Source organism: Oncorhynchus nerka, linkage group LG27 (assembly GCF_034236695.1).
Source record: "Oncorhynchus nerka isolate Pitt River linkage group LG27, Oner_Uvic_2.0, whole genome shotgun sequence".
Lineage (NCBI taxonomy): Eukaryota > Metazoa > Chordata > Actinopteri > Salmoniformes > Salmonidae > Oncorhynchus > Oncorhynchus nerka.
The window spans coordinates 66389711-66416879 of NC_088422.1; the positions used below are offsets into that span (position 1 = coordinate 66389711).

Sequence of the window (27169 nt, forward strand, 5' to 3'; positions counted from 1 at the left end):
GTTCAGTTTTATAACCCCAATTCTATATTTTTGTTCTCCGGCGCATTTGACCTCAAGAGAAGAGGCTCGCATTACAGACAATGCGCTAAAAGGGTTTAATCCTTTATTAGGAATTAGAATACACATTTTAATAGGATCTCTGAGTTAATGAACAATGATGGGCTTGTATTTATATTTCATAACCGGCAGCAGTTTGTTTACTAAATCCGTTCTGTGCATTTCACAGCCCTTCGTTAGCACTTATTCTTTTGCCACTGTTTCTAATTGAGCTACTTTTAGCTCATGGATAGAGTTTCAGGTGAACACGGGAGCGGTGATGGACTCGAAGGGGCAGATAGAGATGTTCGCTTAACACGCTATTAAAGTGGACCACAACTTGGCAAAGCGTAAAAGGAATCTGAAGTAGAGAAGCAAGAACGGATACAGGGGAGACGACAAAATGGCTTTGACAAAGACCGGTGTTTGATTTTGGTTACAGGAATGTCAAAAAACTAAGGATGATTGGCATAACTATTGCATTTGCAGTGAGCCTGGATAATAGGCCTAAAGGTGAATCTTTTTCTGAATCCACTGGATAGTTAGCATTTTTGTGGACTTCTCAAGCTACTTTTCCCCTATACTTTGAGAATGCTGCTAAGAATGCAAATATTTTTTGCTCTAAGCATCCTAGGTAAGTAAGTTAGGCTACTTGCATTCTGCTAACTTTTATAGGATTAAAATTATTAAGCGAATTTACATATGTTTGAGGCATGCTATGTATTTGTTTTTAGTGTTCGTTTTTATTCTTCAGCTTAGATGTATGATATTAGTTGGTGTATTTTATTTTATTATAGGGATGGTTTGCGAAGCCGCAAGACCAGTGCGCTCATTGTCACGCGCTGTATCAAGAAAAGGTCCCGCAGACGCCAGCAAGTTTGACAGAAACATAGAAAAATTGATAGAGCGAATACACGATTTATCCAACGAAAATCACAACGTTGATGCCAATGCCAGGGGCGGCATCAGCGCAGACGAAATTTTAGAGGACCCAAATGTCAGGACAGGTGGCACCGTGTTAGAGGGCATTGACTTGAGCGCTTATTATGGTGTTCTGGGCAAGGTATTTGCCATGTATAGACCACTAATAGAAGATGGATTGATAGAAAACCTCCCTAAAACGTTTGTGTGCATTTTGTCTGGGAGAACGGACTGTGGCTTGGAGGCAGAATTGACAAAGACTGTGTCACTTGAGCTTGGCAAACCGCTACTGTCGCTTCTATCATCTGTCAAATCTCAGACATGCACAAGAAGCAGTACAAGTTCAGAACCGTCACTTTTTCAAAGATCCTACCTCAGAGTAGACGATTCCACAGTAGAACAATTCAGTGCTTTTCAGGAGATAATGACTGCTTTGTCACATCTTTCCTTATCTGATAAAGTTATGTCTGCTTGGACTGGTCTAATAGACATGGCATTTCCTGCTATAGTGACACATGGTTCTGAATTCATATTGACATTTCTCCAAACCCCAATGGATTATGTAAAAATAGCACTGCAATTTGGAATTGCAATTCCCGCTCTGGACCAAAATGAACAATGTCAGCAAGGTTTGTCAGTTTTGTTTTCTACTTGCACTTTCTTCATGTTAAGTTATGAATGTAATGTATACAGATTTTAGACACTGTTTTTGTTGTACATTTGCAGTATTTTATGTCATGTGTATTTAATGCCCTGCCTTTTTTGTATAGGGGATCTAAAGCAGCTCCTGATGTGGTAAGCTGACAATGATGTGTGAAACCTTTCATGTGATACCCTAAGATAAACATAATGGAAATGTTTTGATGGATTCATTCTTATATTTTTTTCCACTGACAGAGGAATATGACCTCCCGTATCCTTTCTAACTGACTGTTTTATTCAGGGGTATACGTCACAATGTGAGCTGGTCCTTTGGTGACACCATCTTGGATATGTTCCTGACTCCAGAATCAACACTGTGCAGCTACCCAGGCCCAGACTGCCAGAGCCTCCCCACAGTCTCCTTCAGCCGTACCCTCAAAGCGGTAGAGGACAACCCCACTGCCCTGCTGAGGTGTGACCACGACAACCTAGCCCGTTTCAACGACACCCTGTGCGCTGACATCATCACAGTGGGCCTACAGAGCTCCTCAACACTTTCCACTTTCTGCAACGCTCTGAGCATCCTGAACCCCACTGAGGTGGAACAGGTGTGGAGTAACACCTGTCATGTTATCCAGGCTCTACTGTTGCCCCTCCTGGAGGACAGGTCTGACTGCAGTGGGGACATGCCCGCCCCGCCTCCCCCAGGCCCACGGGTCTCAAGATCGCTCAGCCTCAGCCAGCTGCTGTGCAACTACGGCAACTGGACCAATGCTAGTGACGTGGACGCAGGCCTGGTGACACTGTGTAGTGAAAATGACAGGCACGAATTCATCCTAGCGGTGTGCAGCAATATCCAGCTAATGCAGGCATTGATGAACAACAATCCTAACAATAGCTGGCTGTGGAATTTCTGTGTTAACTCCTCTGATGGATACATGGTGAGTCAGTTCTGTAGGTATCAGACCTGGACGGCGGAGACAGTCGACCCAACCATGGTGGCCGTCTGCTGGGACCAGGACAAGGAGAGGCTGAAGATCCTCCTCTGTCAGAACCTGGACTTCTTCACGGTTGTGTTTTCACATGTTGACAACAACTGGCTGCAGCTGAACTGTACAGAGGCCCCGACACAGCCAGATATAAACTCTCTGGTGGCGGCTTCCTGCCAGTACTCAGAATGGCGAAATGTGATGGAAATCACCATAGAGATGATATCCATGTGCATCCAGAATGATGACAAGGGTTTTGTACTGGAGGTGTGCGCCAATGCCACCTTTCTGAATGAACTGCTCCGTAATAGTGCTACTGTATGGGTTGGAGAATACTGCACTGTCTCCCTTAACTCTCCACCCACCAACCCGCCTGTGGTGTTCAGCATCCCAGACTGGTGCAACTATGATAAGTGGAGCAAGGTGCTGGTGGACCCGTCAATGGTGGAGCTCTGCTGGCAACACGACCAGATGGGTTTTAATAAGAACGTGTGCTGCAACATGCCCCTGTTAGAGAAGCTCACTTTGGAGCCCCAGAACGAGTGGCTCATGTCTGTCTGTGTCGACAAGGAGACCAAGGACATCCTGCCCCAGGTGTGCAAATACTCTGACTGGAACAAGCCCATCATTGTAGACATGACTGATCTGGCTCTCTGTGCTGAGCTGGACTCTCTGAACTTCACTCAGAAGGTGTGCGCCAACACCACGGTGCTCCAGAACCTGCTAGCCAACCCTGACAATACATGGCTGTTGGCGTATTGTGCAAACCACACTGGCCCCGGCGGTGGAGGGGGACAGGGAGGAGGCCTGATGGGGTTTAAGCCAGTAGAACAATGCCAGTACCACAGCTGGACAGTGGCACTTCCTGACACCTCTCTCCTGACCCTGTGCTGGGACTACGACCAGGCCAACTTTGTCTCATCCATCTGCACCAACACTGGCCTCCTCTCCCTGCTCACCAAGGAGCCCTACAGCCTGTGGGTGGGCACGCTCTGTACCACCTACACCAACTACACCAAAGGAAACACCCAGGGAAAAACCAACAACACCTCCACAGACTCCCAGCCCTGCCTGGTCAGAGACATTGTGAGGAGGCTGAACTGGACTTGTACTGCAGACTTCAGCCCAGCCTGTCAGCCAGGCTCCAGTCAGACGCAGGCTCTGCAGCTGCTTTTGCACTGCGGGGTGAAGGCCCTGCAGCATCGCTTGGAGGGGCTCCTGACCACACACATGGCCTCTGTGGTGGACCAGGCCACCAGTGTGGCTGTGGTGCTGTTGGTGGCCCTGGAGGAGAGCCAGATGATGTCTCTACGTGTGACTGAAAACATCCGCTTCAATGTGCTCAAGTCTGTGGTGCTCTATCTAGAGAAGGAGACCAACTTTGACAACAAGAGGATCCTGCTGCAGTGCTTTGGGGTAGGTGGGCTGGGCAGACTTTATCTGCAGATAAAGAATTCCAACATTGTGTGTATTGTAAATTGCTACATTGAACAGTGGTGGTCATCTATACATTTCCCTCATGTCACAAACCTGTTTTCTGCTGTTTTGGCATTTCAACTGATTCATGTCTAAGGACATTTAGATCGGACCCATTCTAGTCTAGTGGAAATGTCATATGACTAACTTTTTTGTTGTTGTTGAGGTAACTAATCATCTATATCAATTACCATGAGGGCTATTGTTGTGTCAACCGACGGTGTACACAGTTTCACACATGTCATTGATAGTGGACATTAAATCTCTTCCCCTGGATGAGATTAACTGGCATTGATGTGATTGAATGACAATCCAACACTAATCTCTAATCACTTGTGTTTATTATTGTTGATACTGTGTTGTTGCTGTTGTCCATCTTGATTTTTTTTCTTCTTGAACCATTCAAACGATAAGCTTGAAGATTTGTTTGCCCGTAACAGAAAGTACTGACCAGTTTGATGCAAACAGGAAGACATGGGAACAGTGATGGATTTTTCCTCATCAAGGTGACAGAAGTAGGACTGATACTTATTTGGTCCTTTTACATTTGTGACTGGTGATATAGTTATTAACAATTACACACCCCTACGTATTTATTTGGACAGTGAAGCTAAAATGTTTCATTTTGCTCTATACTCCAGCATTTTGGATTTGAGATCAAATGTTTTATATGAGGTGACAGTACAGAATGTCCCCTTTTATTTGAGGTATTTTCATACCTCAGAAATAAAAGCACTTGATGTATCTAGTCCCCTCATTTGAAGACAAAACTTTAGTGTTTGGTCCCATATTCCTAGCACGCAATGAGTAGCATCATGGTAGAATCCACATAAATGCAGAAGTGTTCAGAAACATTATATTCTTATTGACAATAAAACTGACTCCAAAATTGACACAATAAATTATTTACCAGTCATGTCTATTGAGCACAACATAATCTGAAACACAACCAAAACAAAATGCAAATGCACTCAACAAGTTTGTAAAGTCAAAAGCTTGATGTCGTCATAGCGTGGAAAAAATATGGCATCAAATACTAAACTTTTGTCAAAATGTAACATGAACCCACCATTGAAAGGTGAGACTCTCACAAACACATGTTTTGCTCTACGACGCCCACAAGCTTCACATCACCCGTCTGAAGGTAACCCACTACCAGTTTTAAAAATGAATGATAATCATTTCCTGAACTTTCTTATATCTCTCAGATATAGGACAAACACTTCAAAACATACTTCCTTTTGATAAATGATTTTGACTCTCTGTTTTGCCGTGTATGATTATGTTATTCAATGTGTTTCTATGGGCTAATAGCAGTGAGGCCAAATTCAATGTTTCATCAAATGTTTTTTCAATACTTTTTGGGATACCTACAGGGGTTCTAAAATTCAAAATCAAATAGCTAAATGATCCTTGGTGTGACCATCTTAAAACAATTCCATAAGTTAGCTTTGTAGACACCCAGGCCCAGGCCCTTTGACCATAAGTGAATTTGTCCAAATACTTATGCCACCTTCAAATGGGGGGACTAGATACAGAGTGCTTTCATTTCTAAACAGTAAAACAGATATGTATGAAAATACCCTCAAATAAAAGGTGACATACTGTACTGTCGCCTCATAAAATATCTAAAATGCTGGAGTATGCTGGAGTATAGAGCCAACGTTAAAAAAATGTTACCCTCACTGTCCAAATAAATACGTAGGTGTAACTCTTAAGACATGTCTGGAGACGTCTCGAGGCATGGTGATGGCTAGGTATGAGTATTTGTAATGTAGAGGATTTTAAGTTCATTTATAATTTATTGTTATTTGGTGACCGTTTTTGTTATGATATTCTTGTCTGGCTTATGGGTGCTTGGTTTTAGTATGTGGTGTGATTCTGTTACAGGAGTATTTCCGTATCCCTCTGGCAAGTCTGAGGGCAGTGCTGGGTGCAGTGGACATCACCACAGTCAGACAGATACTGCAGTACTTCAGCAGGAACCAGGGGACATTGCAGGTAATATAACACACTTCATATCAGTTGTTCTAGACAGGTCTTCCATGGAAAATACTAAGATCACTTGACCTCAGTGGGACAACCTGATTAAATACATTTGATAAAATAATTAAGTCAAATGTAGCGAAACCGCTCTATGTTCACACAAGATAATCACTTAATCTCGCTCTCTGTCCCAGTTTACAGATGACTACCTAGGCACCATGGTATCTGTGCTTTTCCAGACCCACTTGGTTAGGGACGGGAGCCTCTTTCCTGAACTGGTACCCCTACTTGCCCTGGTCAACCCTGCAGACATCCAGTCACTGCCCCTCTTACAGACCAACCTCATTGTGTAAGTTAAGCAGGCTTCTGATACAAGTCATCATGAGTCATGATGTCCTTGTGTGTTGGTCTCTGCATTATAGATGTACGTATAGTACTGAATGGCTATAGAATCAAAGGTAATGGACTTAGGCAGTTAATTACCCCCTCTATTCAGACACTCGGGGCGGCAGGGTAGCCTAGTGGCTAGAGCGTTGGACTACTAACCGAAAGGTTTCATGCTCGAATCCCCGAGCTGACAAGGTACAAATCTGTCATTCTGCCCCTGAACAGGCAGTTAACCCACTGTTCCTAGGCCGCCATTGAAAATAATAATTTGTTCTTAACTGACTTGCCTAGTTAAATAAAGGTACAGTTTAACATTTAAAAAACAGACTCACAATATTGGAGTCATTTTCTATTTAAACTACTACTTCGGCCTTAATTTAAATTGGGTCATTTGAGTCTCTGAAAGAGATGTGCTTTCCCAGTCATGTTTTGCTCTCTGCTTTTTGTTCGGGTTAACAAGTATGTCCTACATTCCTCTATGCGCTCTCTCTCTATCTTCAGGAGAAATACCATCAACAGCAACATCAGGAGCCTGTCGGTGGAGCAGCGCAGGGCGTTTGGGAGGTGGTACAGCCGAGCCCTCAGCTCCCTCAACATGACAGCCGGCGGCCCCTCCTTCATCAGGGACACTGGTAACCTGATAGTCTACCTGCCCTTTCACAGCTTCCAGCATCTCTCACCTGCTCAGGTAACAGACACGACACCTCTCTGTGAAACCAGAGCCTCCCCAGCCACAGCCAGGCAGTTGTCAGTGGTCTCCATTGTGTCAGTGGTTGTGGCCGTAGCCAATGTTCAATAAGTAAACATCGGAATGCATCAATTAAGAATGGCTATGTGAAGAATAGTGAGTGATCTTTCAATGCTTAAAATGTGAATATGATCGTTGCATGTAAAGTCAGGTCCAAAAGGATTGGCACCCTTGATAAAGATGGGCAAAAAAGACTGTAAAAATTAAATAATACAAATACTGAGCTATATTGTATACAGAATTTGTATTTATTTTATTCTAATACAATTGCTCAAAGAAAGAGATTTTGTTTAATAAGTAATACTTTTTTTTTCTCAAAAATAGAGGTCAAAATTATTGGCATCCCGGTTTTCAGAACCTTTCAATGCCTAACCTTGGATAATGGCATTAAGCCTTTTTTCTCAAATGTTTTATGAGATTGGAGAACAAATTGGGAGGTGATCTTAGACCATTCCTCCATACAGAATCTTCCCAGGTCCTTAATATCCGTTGTTTGCGCTTATGGACGGCCCTCTTCAATTCAAACCTCAGGTTTTCAATGGGGTTCATCAGGAGACTGAGATGGCCATTGCAAAATGTTGATTTTGTGGTCAATTAACCATTTCTTTGTGGATTTTAATGTGTGCTTTGGGTTATTGTCTTGCTCACAGATCCACTTGTGGCCAAGTTTCAACCTCCTGGCAGAGGCAACTAGGTTTTTGGCTTAGATGTCCTGGCCTCCCGCAGCTCCCGCAATAATTGGAGGAAATTAGCTTTAAAAATGCCAAATACGATGATATTAGCTATAAAACTGCAACAACAACAAAAACTAATTTGCCCCATGGCAAAATGTGTTGAATTGGAGGAAGTTAGCTGTTTTCCCTCCTAACTAATCCTTCGACCTTGCTCAGACCTTGCTGAGTGCCCCACAAAACTGCGGTACGACACTGGTCCTGGTACTCTGTTAAGTTTATTAAGTCGTTGAACTTAAAGGCCCAGTGCAGTTAAAACTCATGTTTTTTTGCCATATTGTATAACAGCTGATGAAACTTACACTGTAAAAGTGTGAAAACGTGATCAGTGTTAGTTCCTGATAGTTGCTGGTTGAAAATGGGGTGAAATTGTATCCCCCTTTTTGAGAAAAAATATATTGTACTATTATAAACAATCTATTTCTCTGAGCAATTGTACTAGTATAAAATAATATATATATACACTAACATTCAAAAGTTTGGGGTCAGTTAGAAATGTCCTTGTTTTCCATGAAAACATACATGAAATGAGTTGCAAAATTAATAGGAAATAGTCAAGATGTTGACAAGTTATAAATAATGATTTTTAATTGAAATAATAATTGTGTCCTTCAAACTTTGTTTTCGTCAAAGAATCCTCCATTTGCAGCAATTACAGCTTTGCAGTCCTTTGGTATTCTAGTTGTCAATTTGTTGAGGTAATCTGAAGAGATTTCACCCCTTCCTGAAGCACCTCCCACAGGTTGGATTGGCTTGATGGGAAGTTCTTACGTACCATATGGTCAAGCTGCTCCCACAACAGCTCAATAGGGTTGAGATCCGGTGACTGTGCTGGCCACTCCATTATAGACAGAATACCAGCTGGCTGCTTCTTCCCTAAATAGTTATTGCATAGTTTGGAGTACTTTGGGTCACTGTCCTGTTGTAGGAGGAAATTGGCTCCAATTAAGCTCCATCCACAGGGTATGGCATGGTGTTGCAAAATGGAGTGATATCCTTCCTTCTTCAAGATCCCTTTTACCCTGTAGAAATCTCCCACTTTACCACCACCAAAGCACCCCCAGACCATCACATTGCCTCCACCATGCTTGACAGATGGCGTAAAGCACTCCTCCAGCATCTTTTCATTTTTTCTTTGTTTCACTATTGTTCTTCTTAGTGATCCGAACACCTCAAACTTAGAATCATCTGTCCTTAACCCTTTTTTCCAATCTTCCTCTGTCCAGTGTCTGTGTTCTTTTGCCCTTCTTAATCTTTTATTTTCATTGGCCAGTCTGAGATGTGGCTTTTTCTTTGCAACTCTGCCTAGAAGGAAAGTATCCCGGAGTCGCCTCTTCACTGTTGACGTTGAGACTGGTGTTTTGCGGGGACTATTTAATGAAGCTGCCAGTTGAGGACTTGTGAGGCTTCTGTTTCTCAAAATAGACACTCCAATGTACTTGTCCTCTTGTTCAGTTGTGCACCGGGGCCTCCCACTCCTCTTTCTATTATGGTTAGTGGCAGTTTGTGCTGTTCTGTGATGGGAGTAGTACACAGCGTTGTACGAGATCTTCAGTTTCTTGACAATTTCTCGCATTGAATAGCCTTCATTTCTCAAAACAAGAATAGACTGACGAGGTTCAGAATAAAGTTATTTGTTTCTGGCCATTTTGAGCCTGTAATCGAACCCACAAATGCTGATGCTCGAGATACTCAACTAGTCTAAAGAAGGCCAGTTTTTTTTCTTCTTTAATCAGAACAACAGTTTTCAGCTGTGCTAACATAATTGCAAAAGGGTTTTCTAATGATTAATTAGCCTTTTAAAACGATAAACTTGTATTAGCTAACACAATGTGCCATTGGAACACAGGAGTGATGGTTGCTGATAAAGGGCCTCTGTACGCCTATGTAGATATTCCATTAAAATCTGCCGTCTCCAGCTACAATAGTAATTTACAACATTAACAATGTCTACACTGTATTTCTGATTTAAAAAAAAAAGTTTTTCTTTCAAAAACAAGGCTATTTCTAAGTGACCCCAAACTTTGAATGGTAGTGTGTGTGTGTGTGTGTGTGTGTGTGTGTGTGTGTTTGTATATATATACACAAACTTTTTTTTAATACAATAAAGCTCTTTGTTTTAAATAATATTTATTTGATCAAGTATTTGCTGCTCATCAAGGCTGCCAATAATTTTGGACCTGACTGTATGTCTAATTGTATGTGTATACTGTACAAAACAGTATATGTTTAGGCCAATAGGTTTTCATTGTCTTCATTTAAAATGGTATACAGTATATTTTAATCATTGTGCACTGTATTTTAAACCAAAGTTGGGTGGTGTTTCTTCTCTCCTAGCTGTTGGTTGGTATGGATGTGTTGCTGATGAACACTCTAAGCCAACTACAACAGCAGTTTGTGGCTGACAGCCTCATAAGGACCTTCAGAAATCTAACAGTGGAACAATTCAGGAGGTCAGTGTGACAATATTTGATCGATGGTTGGTCATGTGTCCTGTCTTACAGAAACATTCGGTTTCAAATATTAATCTGATTTGAGTTTATGCGTTTTCAAGAAATGACTTTCCGTAGTCCAATGAAATGCAACATTCTAGGAGACACTGAAGTAACCAACTGTTTGGGATCCAAAAGTATCTTTGGATATGCTTGAGTAATTATCATCTTTGTATCCCTAGGCTTGGCAACCTGACGTGTCTGTCAGACCCAAAGGACCTGCAGGTGTACAGAAACTCGGAGGCCTTCTCTGTGATTCAGGACAACATTAGGACATGTGTTGCCCAGGGCCTCAGGGGGCCCAGTGACATGGTAAGTAGACCTATCACAGACAGAACTACTTTATTTTTTCACTGCAAAGTTTAAGGTGAAACTCATATGGGTATTAGTGAAGTAGACTAATCTATGGGTTTAATTTCTTGTTTGCACTTTGTTTTGATTCCTGTGTAAATATGTGTGTGTGTGTGTTGTGTGTTATGCTTGTGACCATCCCTCTTCAGATCTCCAGCTTGTTCCTGAACGGGAGTGAGCTTCAGTCTCCTGGCTCTCTCTCTGCCGGCCGAGTGTCTCAGCTGGCTCCCTTCTTGCCCTGGCTGGGTGTGGACTTTCTGCAGAAGCTCAGCCAATCCCAGCTCAGCCCTGCGCTGACAGCCCTGGCCTCTGTGCCCTTCACTCCTGCACAGGTAGAAGATCATCATCATCATCAGTCGTCACAAGCATCCTCTCATCAGAGAGAGAGCTCTAATGGAGCACCTTCTGTCTGGTTTTCATACCTGATTGGGTTTTCTCAGTGCTGCCCGGCTCTAGTAACAGAGGGTGGGGATGATTATGGGGTTAGAATGGGGGTTGGTTAGTAGGGGTTTTGTGACAGCTGCCTAGCAGCCAGTTTGCAGAAGTCTGACCCCAGGTGAGGTGAGGGGGGTTCTGGAGGTGCCTTGACCCTTTGATTACAGAAGCACAACCAACCCCACATTTTCAATGTGTGCCTGGCGGCTGCTGCCTGCCATGTGCCATAAGGGGCCTTAGTCAATGGAATGGTAGGGTGGGGAAACAAAAGCAGGAAATAAAGCATTTGTTTTTGTCTTGAGCCCAGTGGGATTTTCCTCATTTTCCCGAGTAGTTTCCATTTTTATAATACAGATGTTAATAAAACAGAGTTTTAGACCAGTCATAATGATTTGTTCCATATTCTTCTTTTTGTGATGTCATTCTAGGCCAGTGTAATTGTGGACAAAGTGTCTCTAAACAACAGTGTAAGTATTATTTCAGTTTTTGAAGGACATGGCTTTCTGTTTCAGAAAGGGATTGTAAACAGGGTTGCGTATTGTCTCAGATATGGTATGCTAGATGTTTGAGAGTGTCTCTGTTTCAGTGTAATGCTTCTGTGCATAGTAATGGTCCATTCTGAGCCAGCTGGCCCAAAGCCTAGAGCAGTCTGGCCAGGGTTGACTCAAGGACAAATACTATCACCATGGCAAACCACACAACCCTGTCAAGATGTATGTTTCCTACTTCATTATACACCAGATGACACTCTCTAACTGTATTATCTTAGTATCTAATGGCTGTATAGTGTTACAAAGAACAATACCAATTTGTCAAAGGTATCTTTTGTATCTAGTTTCATTTAACAGATGCATTATTAAAAGTGTTTGAATGATGAGTTAGAAATAGACTATCCCTCTTTCATTCTCCATATCTTCCTCCTCCATCCCCTGCCCCCCCCACTCTTTCATATCCCCAACCTTCCCTTCTCTCTCTCTCTCTCTCTCTCTCTCTCTCTCTCTCTCTCTCTCTCTCTCCCTCTCTCTCTCCTGCTCACTCCCTCTCCCTCTCTCTCTCTCCCTCCTTGTGTCCCTTCTAGCTGGCTCTGCCGGGGCAGCTGCAGAAGCTGGGCTCTCTGGTGAGTGGGGTGAAGGTTGAGACTCTGTGGAACTTGCCCTCTGACATCCTGCTGTCCTCTCTGCCTGACATCGCCCTGCATACGCCCGGCCTCAACCCCCCACAGGCCAACACCATCACCACCAAACTCTGGGTACAGCCTTAGAGGGTCTCACCAACACTGACACCCATCCTCACAAACAGCGACATGCTCACTCATATTAAATGAAGACAAACGACAAGGTACACAGTAACATGGCTTCGGCCATACGCTGCTACTCTTGGCTCAGTGGGAGGTATGTTTACAAGGCTCTGTGAGTATGCATGCATGACCATAACCATTGGAGAGGGAACAGAGTGGAGGAGAGCAAGGTGGAGTGTGGAGGGGGACCACAGCTGGCATGCCCAGGTGTACACAGGCTCCTTGCCTGCCTGGCAGTCAAATGGGGTGATGTGGCCCTGTGCCAGCTGGAGCTGTATGCTCCATAAGGACCAGAACCAGGGATAGACTGACACACTGGGCAGGCTCAGTATTGGGCTGTTTCTTAGAGAGGAGGTGCCAACTATGCATGAATTAGGTCACTCTGACACATTTGTAATTACTCCTCTTTTGTTTGCCTGAGTTATTTTTTTATGGTTTGTGAACATGTATTTACATTCCACCCACATATTGTGTGTACCACTCAAAGCCCATTTAGTCACCATTGAAATCCACTTCATATCTGCGTGTTTATCTTCTGAATTGGTGTTGTTTAGTCACTACACTCTATGTCTGTGTTGTGTTGACCTTTGTCCAGGACTCACCAGAGGTGACTGGCTGGTTGGATAAGGTGGAGCCCCTGCTCCCCAGCACCCCTCTACTCAGTGTGCTGACCAGGGCTAGTCTGCTGTTGACCAACAGGACCTTGGCAGGAAGACAAGCCTGGAACACTCAGCAGGTAACGTCTGTGAGCTGACTCATGTCCTCTCTGCTCCAGCAATACCTGTGACCTGCAAGTCATTTTCAAGGGGATACAATTCATGCATATCAGTATAGGAGCATCTACCTATCCCTAAATGCTTAGTGATTTTATTCACCCAATGATATTTAGAGATTTGAAAAGGATTTCCGAGTGTGTGTCTAAAGATGTCAGCATGTTACGCAATGTGGGTCTCTCCTCTGTCAAGCAGAGGTGTGTATGACACGGTCTTGATTAGATGTTAAATAATTAACCGTCCATGGAGAGGTCGGCCTGTTGTATAACCCCTGCCCTGACTGTTTAAATAGGCTATTCTATGTTCTGAACACACACAGCGTATCTGTGAACACACACACACACACACACACACACACACACACACACACACACACACACACACACACACACACACACCAAGTCCCAGCTATCACAATGAGGTGGTGTCTCAGACGGGCTGATGGCCCTCTCCCTCCTGCTAGCCTAACGCTGGTCTGGTCTGTTTCACCACACTGGCCATGAAAGCTGCCCTATAATCCCCTGTCTGTTGCTACTAATGGGCCTGAGGGCAGCCTGCCAGCACCATTAAATCACAGCTCCCAAATCCTGCATGTTCATGCGCACTGTGTGAAGTGGCAAAGCACAATTCAATTCAATTCAAATTTATTTATATAGCCCTTCGTACATCAGCTGATATCTCAAAGTGCTGTACAGAAACCCAGCCTAAAACCCCAAACAGCAAGCAATGCAGGTGTAGAAGCACGGTGGCTAGGAAAAACTCCCTAGAAAGGCCAAAACCTAGGAAGAAACCTAGAGAGGAACCAGGCTATGTGGGGTGGCCAGTCCTCTTCTGGCTGTGCCGGGTGGAGATTATAACAGAACATGGCCAAGATATTCAAATGTTCATAAATGACCAGCATGGTCGAATAATAATAAGGCAGAACAGTTGAAACTGGAGCAGCAGCACAGTCAGGTGGAAGTTGAAACTGGAACAGCAGCATGGCCAGGTGGACTGGGGACAGCAAGGAGTCATCATGTCAGGTAGTCCTGGGGCATGGTCCTAGGGCTCAGGTCAGTTGAAACTGGAACAGCAGCATGGCCAGGTGGACTGGGGACAGCAAGGAGTCATCATGTCAGGTGGTCCTGGGGCATGGTCCTAGGGCTCAGGTCCTCCGAGAGAGAGAAGGAAAGAGAGAAGGAGAGAATTAGAGAACGCACACTTAGATTCACACAGGACACCGAATAGGACAGGAGAAGTACTCCAGATATAACAAACTGACCCCAGCCCCCCGACACATAAACTACTGCAGCATAAATACTGGAGGCTGAGACAGGAGGGGTCAGGAGACACTGTGGCCCCATCCGAGGACACCCCCGGACAGGGCCAAACAGGAAGAATATAACCCCACCCACTTTGCCAAAGCACAGCCCCCACACCACTAAAGGGATATCTTCAACCACCAACTTACCATCCTGAGACAAGGCTGAGTATAGCCCACAAAGATCTCCGCCACGGCACAACCCAAGGGGGGGCGCCAACCCAGACAGGATGACCACATCAGTGAATCAACCCACTCAGGTGACGCACCCCTTCCAGGGACGGCATGAGAGAGCCCCAGTAAGCCAGTGACTCAGCCCCTGTAATAGGGTTAGAGGCAGAGAATCCCAGTGGAAAGAGGGGAACCGGCCAGGCAGAGACAGCAAGGGCGGTTCGTTGCTCCAGAGCCTTTCCGTTCACCTTCCCACTCCTGGGCCAGACTACACTCAATCATATGACCCACTGAAGAGATGAGTCTTCAGTAAAGACTTAAAGGTTGAGACCGAGTTTGCGTCTCTGACATGGGTAGGCAGACCGTTCCATAAAAATGGAGCTCTATAGGAGAAAGCCCTGCCTCCAGCTGTTTGCTTAGAAATTCTAGGGACAATTAGGAGGCCTGCGTCTTGTGACCGTAGCGTACGTGTAGGTATGTACGGCAGGACCAAATCAGAGAGATAGGTAGGAGCAAGCCCATGTAATGCTTTGTAGGTTAGCAGTAAAACCTTGAAATCAGCCCTTGCTTTGAAAGGAAGCCAGTGTAGGGAGGCTAGCACTGGAGTAATATGATCAAATTTTTTGGTTCTAGTCAGGATTCTAGCAGCCGTATTTAGCACTAACTGAAGTTTATTTAGTGCTTTATCCGGGTAGCAGGAAAATAGAGCATTGCAGTAGTCTAACCTAGAAGTGACAAAAGCATGGATTAATTTTTCTGCATCATTTTTGGACAGAAAGTTTCTGATTTTTGCAATGTTACGTAGATGGAAAAAAGCTGTCCTCGAAATGGTCTTGATATGTTCTTCAAAAGAGAGATCAGGGTCCAGAGTAACGCCGAGGTCCTTCACAGTTTTATTTGAGACGACTGTACAACCATTAAGATTAATTGTCAGATTCAACAGAAGATCTCTTTGTTTCTTGGGACCTAGAACAAGCATCTCTGTTTTGTCCGAGTTTAATAGTAGAAAGTTTGCAGCCATCCACTTCCTTATGTCTGAAACACATGCTTCTAGCGAGGGCAATTTTGGGGCTTCACCATGTTTCATTGAAATGTACAGCTGTGTGTCATCCGCATAGCAGTGAAAGTTTACATTATGTTTTCGAATAACATCCCCAAGAGGTAAAATATATAGTGAAAACAATAGTGGTCCTAAAACGGAACCTTGAGGAACACCGAAATTTACAGTTGATTTGTCAGAGGACAAACCATTCACAGAGACAAACTGATATCTTTCCGACAGATAAGATCTAAACCAGGCCAGAACATGTCCGTGTAGACCAATTTGGGTTTCCAATCTCTCCAAAAGAATGTGGTGATCGATGGTATCAAAAGCAGCACTAAGGTCTAGGAGCACGAGGACAGATGCAGAGCCTCGGTCCGATGCCATTAAAATGTAATTTACCACCTTCACAAGTGCCGTCTCAGTGCTATGATGGGGTCTAAAACCAGACTGAAGCATTTCGTATACATTGTTTGTCTTCAGGAAGGCAGTGAGTTGCTGCCCAACAGCCCTCTCTAAAATTTTTGAGAGGAATGGAAGATTCGATATAGGCCGATAGTTTTTTATATTTTCTGGGTCAAGGTTTGGCTTTTTCAAGAGAGGCTTTATTACTGCCACTTTTAGTGAGTTTGGTACACATCCAGTGGATAGAGAGCCGTTTATTATGTTCAACATAGGAGGGCCAAGCACAGGAAGCAGCTCTTTCAGTAGTTTAGTTGGAATAGGGTCCAGTATGCAGCTTGAAGGTTTAGAGGCCATGATTATTTTCATCATTGTGTCAAGAGATATAGTACTAAAACACTTGGACAACACTGTCCTACTGAATTTACTACACACCTCAAAACTATATTCCAAAACTGCCAATCACCTCTATAGCACTGCGGGGTATTCTCTCTCTGGCTGTCACTACGTGTGTTGGGAGATGGTTTGTGATCAATACGAATGATCGCTTCTGGTTTCTTTTCCCAGGCTAAAACTCTTTTTAAAGAAGCAGTGAAGACCATGCCCAATCTTTCCACTGAGACGTTTCTGTGAGTGCATATCTATGTCAACATAGCTGCAGTTGATTTATTACTAACCTCTTGTGAATGTGCTCCCATTCATATTTGTAATCTATTTTGTCTCTCTGGTTATACAGTGCCCTTGGAAGCATTGCTCGAGGTGTAAGCTGCACAGCCCTGCGACAGCTCTTCCGGGACAAGCCAACATTTTCCTCAATGCAGAGTGTCCTTGCACTCATGAATAAGCAGTCTGTTCCTCTCCATTCCTCACTGGTAGATGAGCAAATACTTAACCATATTCCTCTGAGCTAGTTAATTGAGTTAACAGTGGAACCATGCCAGATGTCAGGTATAAAGATAGTTGTTATATAAGCGTAATTGACGACCCTCATGCTTTTGTCTTGACTTACAGAAAAAGTGCATCATCGAGGAGCTGTACTACTTTGACTTCTTCTCTGAGCTGCTGGGAGAGTTTGGCGCTCAGATCGCTCTGGCCCTGCCGTGAGTCGGTCTTACTGCCATTAATCCTCACTACAGAGGGTTTGAACATCAACAATGCAACAATGTCAACTTTGTGTGTGTGTGCCCGTGTGTGCCCGTGTGTGTGTGTGTGTGTGTGTGTGTGTGTGTGTGTGTGTGTGTGTGTGTGTGTGTGTGTCACTGCGTGTGTCACTGTGTGTGTCACTGTGTGTGTGTGTGTGTCACTGTGTGTGTGTGTTTGCATGCTTGTGTGTGTATGCATTTGTAGGGTGAGCACTATTAAGAAGTTCCCTGCCGACATGATGGACACTCTCAGGAAGATGATTGTGAAGGACTCCCATCACTTCCTGCTCCTACCCAGTACAAAACAGGATATTATGGTGGACAAGATGGTGCAGAGACTTGTCAGTACCCTCTCCTGTACCCCATTACTGCTAACACATTCAGCCTGGGGTTTAACTTTGGTGTCTTCGATTTTAAATCTTTATGTTGAAAATGATTTACAGGTATTATTTACAGGTATAAGTTGAAAATGTTCTCCCCCAGGGCATGTACACAGGGGAGTTCACTGAGGATGAGTTCCGTTCACTGGGCATCATGGCGACCTATGTAGTGGATGAGGTGTTTGTGCAGCTGGTGCGGAGCTTCTTTGTGGAGAGCCTGGAGTTCCTCCGAGAGTTCTGCTATAACAGCAGCAAGAGGGACATCGTCGCACAGATCCTACAGGAGCCTGGCACCTTCGGGTACTGTAGCACCTTCTTAAACAACCACCCCACATTACAGCACACACCCCATTTAACCTTTCGTTATAACTCCTCTGTCTCCTCACATCACATTAAAAATGAGCCTTTCTGTGTGCTCTTAGCCCCGTTCAGAACTGGACCCCTGAGACACTCAATCAGGTGGACAGATTCTTATTCTTCCTTCCCAAAGAGACACTGCAGCAGATTCCCCAGGTATGTTTCCTGCTCTACTTTTCCCTCAGTCTTTAACACATCCATTTCCATTATTTATTCAAGGTTAGTTCCTTTGCAGTTGATTTGACCATTGTCATGATTCATTTATTTGGGTGTCCTTAAAGTTATTGAGAGGTGTTACATTTGCTACACGACACCAGGAATCAGGAAAGGATGGATTCGTAAAAGAATCCTGCAGGTGTCCACTGACAGGACTCCTAGAGGTGTCAGGTGCTATGCTGCCCTGGCCTGTTGGCCCCTAGTCAGGCTGTGTGTGTATGTCCTCAGGCCCTGATGACCCAGGGGCGTATAGAGAGGCTGTTTCTGAGTCAGCGCCGGTGGGAGTCGGGTGCTGTTGGGGCCCTCTGCATTCAGGGCCGGGACCAGGTTGAACAGACAAAGCTGTTTGAGAGGCAACAGTTTGTTCTTCAGAACTTCCTGGGTTTTCTCAAAGTGGGGCAGGTCACACGTGAGTGCCACTCTGTCTCACATTGAGACTTCTATCTTACTCCCCAACCTTACTGCCAAAACAGATGAACATAAGACTATTTTGTGAAATGTTTACATACATTTCCCTCTGTATACAGTATTACCATCTGTTTTGTACATTTGTCTCTGCCCAGCTCCTGCATTGATGCCCACATGTGAAAAGCTGCATGCAACACAGCCTTCAGCCTGGAGCACAGACAGCTTGACAGGCATGTCGTCTGCCGCCTTCAGCTGTAGTCTAGAGCTCTTTGGCCAGGACCCCTTCTTTTTATCATACCAACAGAAACTACTCCTCCAGAAAACTAAAGAGGTACATATTTTACCCATAACAAGAAACATCACTGTAGTTCCTATGTAGAAATCACCTTGTACCATATGCAAAATGGGTCCAGTGTCTGATTTAACCGTCTTCTGTAGCTGCTCTGGTTGCATTAACTAACAGAGGCTGTGTCTTAGTTCTTTTTCTCTGTGTTGTCTGTAGATCTATGGAGCGGCCAGGTCCTTCTCCTCGTCTGTGATTACACAGCTGGGTCGTATAGCCTCCCAGCTTTCAGTGGCAGAGCTGAGTGTGATCCGGTTGTCTGAGCTGAGCACCATCTCTGCACTGGGGGCAGTCAGCACCTGGAACAGCAGACAGGTAGCTAACAATCAGTCTGACAATCTGGTTCAATGTTTTTTGTTTCTGTGTGTGTAGTTTGTGTAGTCCTGATGTTTTTGAATGTTGGTAACACTTTACTTGACACCTGGTGTCCTAACATGTTAAGAACAAAAATAGGTGACAGGTCTGTGAATCCTGAGCGGTCATAATCATGTCATAATATGTCATAACGACTGACATAACTTGACATAACAATGTCACAACCCTTATACTTACACCTGTTGTGACATATATTGCATTATTTTATGGCTGGTTATGACATCTTTATAAGAGTGTCAAATCCCATATTTATTCAAATGAGTTATTTCCCTGCCAAGAAGTTTTATTTCAGGTTGAAAGTTTTTCTTAAATCCTTTGTTGTTGCAATGAATTCTTTACAGTCATGTTTTTATTCATATTTTAAATAACTTGTAGAAAATGTACTTTATGACACTGTCATGGAGCATTATGACCATCCTGTGTCACTTTACTTGAAATAAGAAAATCTACTTTAGGATACTGTCATGGAGCATTATGACCATCCTGTGTCACTTTACTTGAAATAAGAAAATGTACTTTATGACACTGTCATGGAGCATTATGACCATCCTGTGTCACTTTACTTGAAATAAGAAAATGTACTTTAGGATACTGTCATGGAGCATTATGACCATCCTGTGTCACTTTACTTGAAATAAGAAAATGTACTTTAGGACACTGTCATGGAGCATAATGACCATCCTGTGTCACTTTACTTGAAATAAGAAAATGTACTTTATGACACTGTCAAGAAGCATTATGACCATCCTGTGTGTCGCTTTACTTGAAATAAGAAAATGTACTTTATGACACTGTCAAGAAGCATTATGACCATCCTGTGTGTCGCTTTACATGAAATAAGAAAATGTACTTTATGACACTGTCATGGAGCATTATGACCATCCTAATCATATAAGGCAAATAGGCCTATCACGTACATGCCTTTTATATCAGTCATCAGTAAAAAAAGAGGGTGTCTTGTCCTCCTTCTGAAATCTGCTCCTGCGTTCATCCCAGTCATCTGCAACAGAGCATTGGGGTAGGTGCATGTCTGACATCAATGTGTGCGTAATTAGAACGATAATTTAATATGGTCAATTTCTATTTTATTTTATATAACATTAACATACTGTTGACATGTAGGCTATGGTGTAATGGAATGTGTTTGAAAATAAAAGAGAGCCGCACACTCTAGGAGCTCAGATGCAAAAATGTAATTACCAACAGCCAAGCTGTCTTCATCAGGGTAATGGAATGTGTTGCCTTGTTTGGTAGGTTTTGTGCATTTTGACACTCTTATGTAGGTGTCATAACCAGCCGTAAAATAACTGCTGTGATGGGTTTTGGTGTTTTTTTCTCATAACCAGCCGTAAAATAACGCAATATATGTCACAACAGGTCTAAATATGTCACGACACTGTTATGACTATATTATAACAGGTTATGTCAGCTGTAATGACACACAGTATTATTGCATTGTTATGACCGTGTCATAATGCTTTATGACAATGGGTGTCAAGTAAAGTGTCATCTGAATGTCCTACCTGCTTTGGTGTGCCCTTGTTTGTTTGGTGCCTTATGCTATCCTTGTCTCTCCTGTCCCAGCTGGCTGTGCTGTCCTCCTCTGTGCTCAACTCCACCCAGGTGGGTCTTAGTCAGCTGGCCTCCAGCACCCTGGTGGCTATGGGACACATACTGTGTGGGATCAAGGACTCAGACATGCGCTCCCTGAATGCAGTGGAGTTCAGGTGAGATTAGAGACCTACTCAAATCAGTGAGAGGGACTCACTTGAGAGAGGGAGTGCTATAGGTGCTGTGTTTTTTTTTTACCATTAAAAAGAGTTTGCATTTTTCATGTGAAACCTCCCATAATGTGTGTCTTCTTAGCCTTTATCCAACCGGTTTCTCCCTCCTGTCATTCTACATGCTGTAACCAATGATGTACTGTATATGGGGCGTTCTATAAGTAATGGGGCCAATGTGTGACATTGGATCAGCATTTCAAAATGGTTTGAAACAAAAATGTAAAAGGATTTTCATGCAGTTCCACAAGTGTACTTAAAGGAATAAAAGTAAATATATGCAAATTGTCCCATAACTCCACCTATAGAACAACATAGGCCCTTTATGCAGGGTTCATACAGACATTGGCAAGTAAAATTCAAGGACATTCAGGGACTTTCTCAAGCACTTAATTGTAATTTTCAAGGACCTCAATGTTAATGTACAATATAGAACTTCCCCCAAAAAGCATGCAAGAAGTGTCAAAAAACTAAGCCATTATCACTTTAAGAATAATGCAGCCTATGTGGCTGATGCAGGCACACAATACATCCATGAATAGCGGTATCATTAATCTCACCATTGCTGTTTTTATGATGAGAAACTGACCAAAAATCAAAGTTCCTTTTTCAATGGAAGGATTTGTATGGGAAGTCATTACTACAGACTGACATATCGGTCTGCTGATGCAGCACTACTTTTGTGAGAATATTTTATGAATATTTATTTTCAATTCTTATTTTTCAGGGGGTGCTGCAGCACCCTCACTTCCTGAGGCTATGAAGCCTATTCCAGCACTTGAATTTCTGAGCTCCATGTTCAAGTCGGCTACTTCAAGCCCTTTGTATTGTTTACAATTGCAGGTCTAACATGGTAAAACAAAATGTATTTGTCATGTTATTTCATTACAAGATCATTGTGAATAAGCCCACTAGACTGTGTAATTTGTTGTCATTATATCCAGAATCATTCATAGGAATAGCGTTGGGTGTTGTGCAATAGTCGATCCTACACAATTGCGCACAGTAGACTTGGCTTCCAATCCGAGGCACAAAAACATATGAAAACACAAACTCTACCTTTCTCTGTTAAATCTAACAGACGACAAACAGGTGATCAATATCAATTTGCTACAGATCGTGGATCCAGGCACAACTGTCTTCACTGGTGTAACGAATGAGACACAAATATTCTGGACATTTCTCACAAACACCTTTTTTCCAGCACTTGGTCAGTTGCATTGCATGCGCTATTGCTATAGCTGGTCATCACTTGGCTGTCATTCTGAAAATTCCTTCCTGGATCTGATGATGTGTGAAAATATCATGGCGTAACTAGTCAGCTGGTCACCAAATGTGCATCCAACAAGTATTGTGCATAATTACTGAAGAACCCACATGAATGACCGTATCAAATGTAGGTTTTAAGTATCTAGGTAAGGTGACTCTTTCGGGTTAGAAGCCTTTCGATTTTGCAATGCATACATTGTTTTGGATTTGTGTGCCCATGAAAACTGTTTTCACCTGCAACATAAGGAGATACTAAATGTTACACTGCATTTCTGAGATCTCTATACAAAAAAACTAGCCAAGAGCTAGATCAAGGATTCTTACAAGGTTCAAGTTCAATGTCTAATTGAACCGATTAATGCTTCATATAAGATATAACAACAACTTACACTGCCATAAATGCAAGGACAGAAAAGTCATGTTTTATGTCACACTATTTTGGATAAATCAGTCAAGACACCAACCATGATAAAAGGTTAAACATACAGTAGGTTTTAAATAAACTGAATTGTATTGAATATAGCTATTTATTGCTGATGATATGTATTGGCCAATGAGAGGCTTTGAAGCCACAGATTGGCCATATTGGCACTACAGTCTCCTTAGGAATTAATGGGATTCTAAATTATTTTAATGAAATGTTTCATGGACAAAATTACATTTTTTGTTGTTGATGTGGGGACAGTAATACTAGTACTTTCTAAAATGTATACTTTAATGGAGAAAAACGATATATATATTTTTTAATGTTAAGCTCACATAATATAATTTAAAAGTATGCATTAAGGTGTCTGTAATAGAATGAAACATGGCAAAAATAAACGTAGACATTAAATTCCTTTCTATAACTTCCAAAACATGTTTTACTATGATGGGAGTACCAAGATGGGGATGCGGTGGCTTCAAAACACTGCCCTCTGTCAGTCATCTAGTGTATATGTAACACATGTTAATCGTACTCTCCTTGCGTTGTGTTTTGTTCAAAGAAATCACCCCAGCCAGTGGTCCCAGTTGAGCGTTATTTATTATCTGTGGTTAAATAGGAAACAGCATGTTAGTTGTGCAGGACTTAATGATGTTGATGGCTGTCGAAGCTAAAAATCTGTAGCAAGATAACAACTGTGTTAGCAGTGTGCTTATGTGATCATTACATCGGTGCATGCTAGCTAAAACACGTATATACACCAATCATATACCAAAGCACATCCCAGAAAGCCCCTCAATCCCTAACAGGTACCATATACCCAAACATGTATAAATCAGCAATGTACAGCAAACTGGTACACATTGTAAAATATAAAATAGAATACTGTCTTCAGAACTCGGAACTACCCCTTGCATCACATTTTCATACTGGGGAGACCTGACGTTCGCGATCTCCCCTATCTGCAAGCGGGGCCAATAACAACACGCCTTATTGTCATCGGAATTGAACCAATCAATAAGAATACTTGAACATTAAATACACATTTCTTTCGAGGCAAGTAGAAACATAACCAACCCTGTTACATATATACATAATTGTCTGTAACTCACCTCTCCCCCCTCCTGGCTGCAGTAAGGCAGTTCTGTGGCTGGGCCGTCTGCGGCTGTCCTGTTCAGAAGAGCAGCAACAGGCTTTAACGGGACTGCTGAGCCATAGCCTGGCTTTTGGACCCATAAGCTCCTGGGGCCCTGAGGTCTTCATTGAGGTTGGAGCACTGGCAGGTACATTACATGCCTTTTGTTGTTTTGCTACGACAAATATGACTACTGCCTGAAATCAGTTTCAACCTCTTACAATCTGCAGCTGGCCTCCCAGATATGGCCATGTCTTCTTTGGTGAAGGAGCAGATTGAAGGATTTACACCTCTGGCTGTGTCCCTCATCCGGGCAGACAAGTTTGCTGTAAGTGTGAGGATTCAAAATGCCTATGATTCAATAACACATGTCAGTTTATCCTCAATGTTTTGTATTGCCCCCTATCAAATAGTTGTTTTTCTATGTTGTGTTCATGTGAATTGTCCGTGTCTCCTCAGGTTGTGTTTGACCCAGCCCAGATCAGCATGTTCTCCTATGAACAGGCCAAAGCGGTGACTGAAGCCCAGCGCTTGCTTTTGTCCCCTGTGCAGCTGACAGCTATGTCTATGGTGCTGACCGTCTGGGATGACAAACCTGTTGACTTCCGTGGTAATTAACTTTCACCTGCTGAAATGTTTCAAGTGTACACCATTTCCCTAGATGATTTTCATTTGTGTGGCGGCCTCTGGAAACCCTTCATATCGTGAAATGAAAAGCTACCTTGAACAAATACAAAGTAGATGCAGGTGGTGAAGGCCTGGTAAGTTTTATAAAGTCTAGCTAATACATTGTGTACTTAACTAGCTAACTAACTAGCTTAATATACTGTACATTGCTTTCTCCTCATTGAAGATGCTCTCATCTCTCCATCCATGATGAAGTGACAGAAGATCATAAAATAATGATTGATTACCGGTAATTCAGAATCATACTGGCAGGTTTGCTCAAAGTAATGACAACTATCTAAATCAAACAACAAGCAATATCGCTATTTATCTGAGAAGTCAGCTTCAACGATGATTGATCAAATATATTTACATTTGATGATTGACTAACTACAAAAAGGAAAGAATGCTACAATGGCAGGAGCCCAATCCAATGTACACCCCTGGGTGGGGATTGGTATAACTGTGTTGGTAGATAATTAATCAACATACATCTATCCTATTTTACATCTTTGAGGGGAGTGAAGGTGAGTGGCCAGGGCTATCAGAAATTGGATGCAGCTCGAAATGACAGATAATCACAGCAAGATGCCTCTTGCTTCCACCAAGTTTTAGAATAGGATCTCAATTGCTTTGTTACTTAAAATCAAAATAATTCTGAACTGCTGAAATTACTGCAATAGTGTTTGTATATTTTGATCCCTTTTCATGTAATTTTGGCAGCTAATAGGACCTACCCACTGATCAAGCAACATCGGAGGAAAGTGTGAACTACTTTTATGAACGTTTGCTCCGGCATAGCCTACAGCTACTTATACACAAATGAAAATGGGAAATGAACTATTTTACTTAAGTAATCATACAATATGCTTAACATTAGAATAAAGTAAAGGGTTTAAAGTAACCAAAACAACCAATATCTCAATTTTCAACTAGGGGCTTTTTCCCAATAATGAGGGCGTGATATCCGATGGGTTTTCGTAGTCCTCCTTACATGTTTCACTGAAGCTGACATTGTCTTGATCTTAGCAGAGTGTAATGAAATGAGATGCGTATGATGTCAGTATATACTTTCAGCGTGTATATTTTGTAACTTTGAGTCTGAATATGAAGAGGAATCAGGATCTAGTTGAAGAAGGACAGCTCAAGCAAAGGTTTGAGGGAGTGTTGGATGTAGGATGCTTGTATCGTTGAGTTTGTCTCCATACAGTTAGTGTTGCTTTTGTGTTTGTGTGTCCCCATGCAGGCAGGTCACCAGGGCTGGCACTGTGCCCTAGTCCTCTCTGTCACCTTCTGGGACTGCTGATGGTGCTGTTAGTTTCTGCTCTGTAATGGCCTCCCCTTCTGATGGATACACCCCTCAATGGGCCATGAGGACTCTCACGAGGGTCTCTCCCACACAACTACCATGTTAAACAATAAGTGTAATATATTGGAGTAGCCCTGCAGGCTATTGTAATGTATGATTTGATAATGGGTGGATATTTATTTCTATCAGCAAATAATATCAAATTGGTCACACACACATTTAACAGATTGTATTACGGGTGTAGCGAAATGCTTGCATTCACAACAATACAAACACATCTAAAAGTAAAAATAATGGAATTAAGAAATATATAAATATTAGGATGAGCAATGTCAGAGTGGCATTGACTAAAATATATTAGAATAGAATACAGTATATACATATGAGATGAGTAAAGCAGTATGTAAACATTATTAAAGTGACTAGTGTTCCATTATTAAAGTGACCAGTGATTCTATGTATATAGGGCAGCAGCCTCTAAGGTGCAGGGTTGAGTAACCGGCTACTGATAGCTAATTAACAGTCAGATGGCCTTGAGATAGAAGCTGTTTTTCAGTCTCTCGTCCAAGCTTTGATTCACCTGTACTGACCTCACCTTCTGAAGAGCCATCCATTTGCTATTGGCCTATTCTCTGAGTGAAGAAAAAAACATTTCAGCATTTTATTGCGCATTGCTGAGTTGTAGTCGTCAGTTTAGGCTGACAATTATTTTGTTAGGTTTAAGGTTGAATAAAATCTTATTTTATTGCTTAAATGTAATTGTTTTAAATGGAAAGAGAAGAATAATCATGTGGTTCTATCTCAATGTGCAGTGATGTTTTCTATTATTTGAGCATTATTATGTTTTTAAATCCTTGTCTATCTGTAAAGTATTTTGGCAACAATTTACATGGTGTGCTTTATAAAGGGTGTGTTAATGGTTTATAAGTAGCCCAGTAGACTCCTTTCCAATATTTCTGTAACACAAAAATAATCTAGCCTATATAACACACTCATTGCAAATATTTTTGGGGTATGTATTCCATGTATTGTAATTGCTGTGAGTTTTGTTTTGTGTGAATATTCAGGCATAAATATGTTGCTAATAAAGAACTTCTACATTGTATTCCTTTTAATTTTATATTTTTGTAATCAAAATGTTTAACTGAAAAATATGTTTAATATCGAGCTGTCATTCATCTCATA

The 27169-nt window shown here is 42.5% G+C and overlaps 1 protein-coding gene across 1 annotated transcript; it reads left to right on the forward strand.

Annotated features, from left to right (window-relative positions):
* Positions 1-835: 835 nt before the first annotated feature.
* strc1 (stereocilin 1) lies at positions 836-27169 on the forward strand. The gene is made up of 27 exons (XM_065011155.1): positions 836-1586; positions 1728-1752; positions 1901-4004; positions 4505-4579; positions 5955-6065; positions 6245-6399; positions 6939-7125; positions 10254-10369; positions 10591-10720; positions 10909-11091; positions 11623-11661; positions 12273-12443; positions 13087-13227; positions 16747-16808; positions 16916-17051; positions 17191-17279; positions 17527-17662; positions 17805-18001; positions 18124-18214; positions 18503-18683; positions 18838-19013; positions 19185-19340; positions 20985-21127; positions 24009-24157; positions 24240-24337; positions 24469-24619; positions 25922-27169. Exons 1-27 carry the CDS (start codon positions 836-838, stop codon positions 26005-26007), a joined length of 6039 nt encoding a protein of 2012 aa, XP_064867227.1. The 3' UTR covers positions 26008-27169.

Coding starts and splice junctions, on each gene's coding strand:
- strc1 (XM_065011155.1), top strand. CDS start 836: ATGGTTTGCGAAGCCGCAAGACCAGTGCGCTCATTGTCACGCGCTGTA. Junction 17,280..17,526: donor CAGATCGCTCTGGCCCTGCC/GTGAGTCGGTCT, acceptor ATGCATTTGTAG/GGTGAGCACTATTAAGAAGT. Junction 24,338..24,468: donor TCCGGGCAGACAAGTTTGCT/GTAAGTGTGAGG, acceptor GTGTCTCCTCAG/GTTGTGTTTGACCCAGCCCA.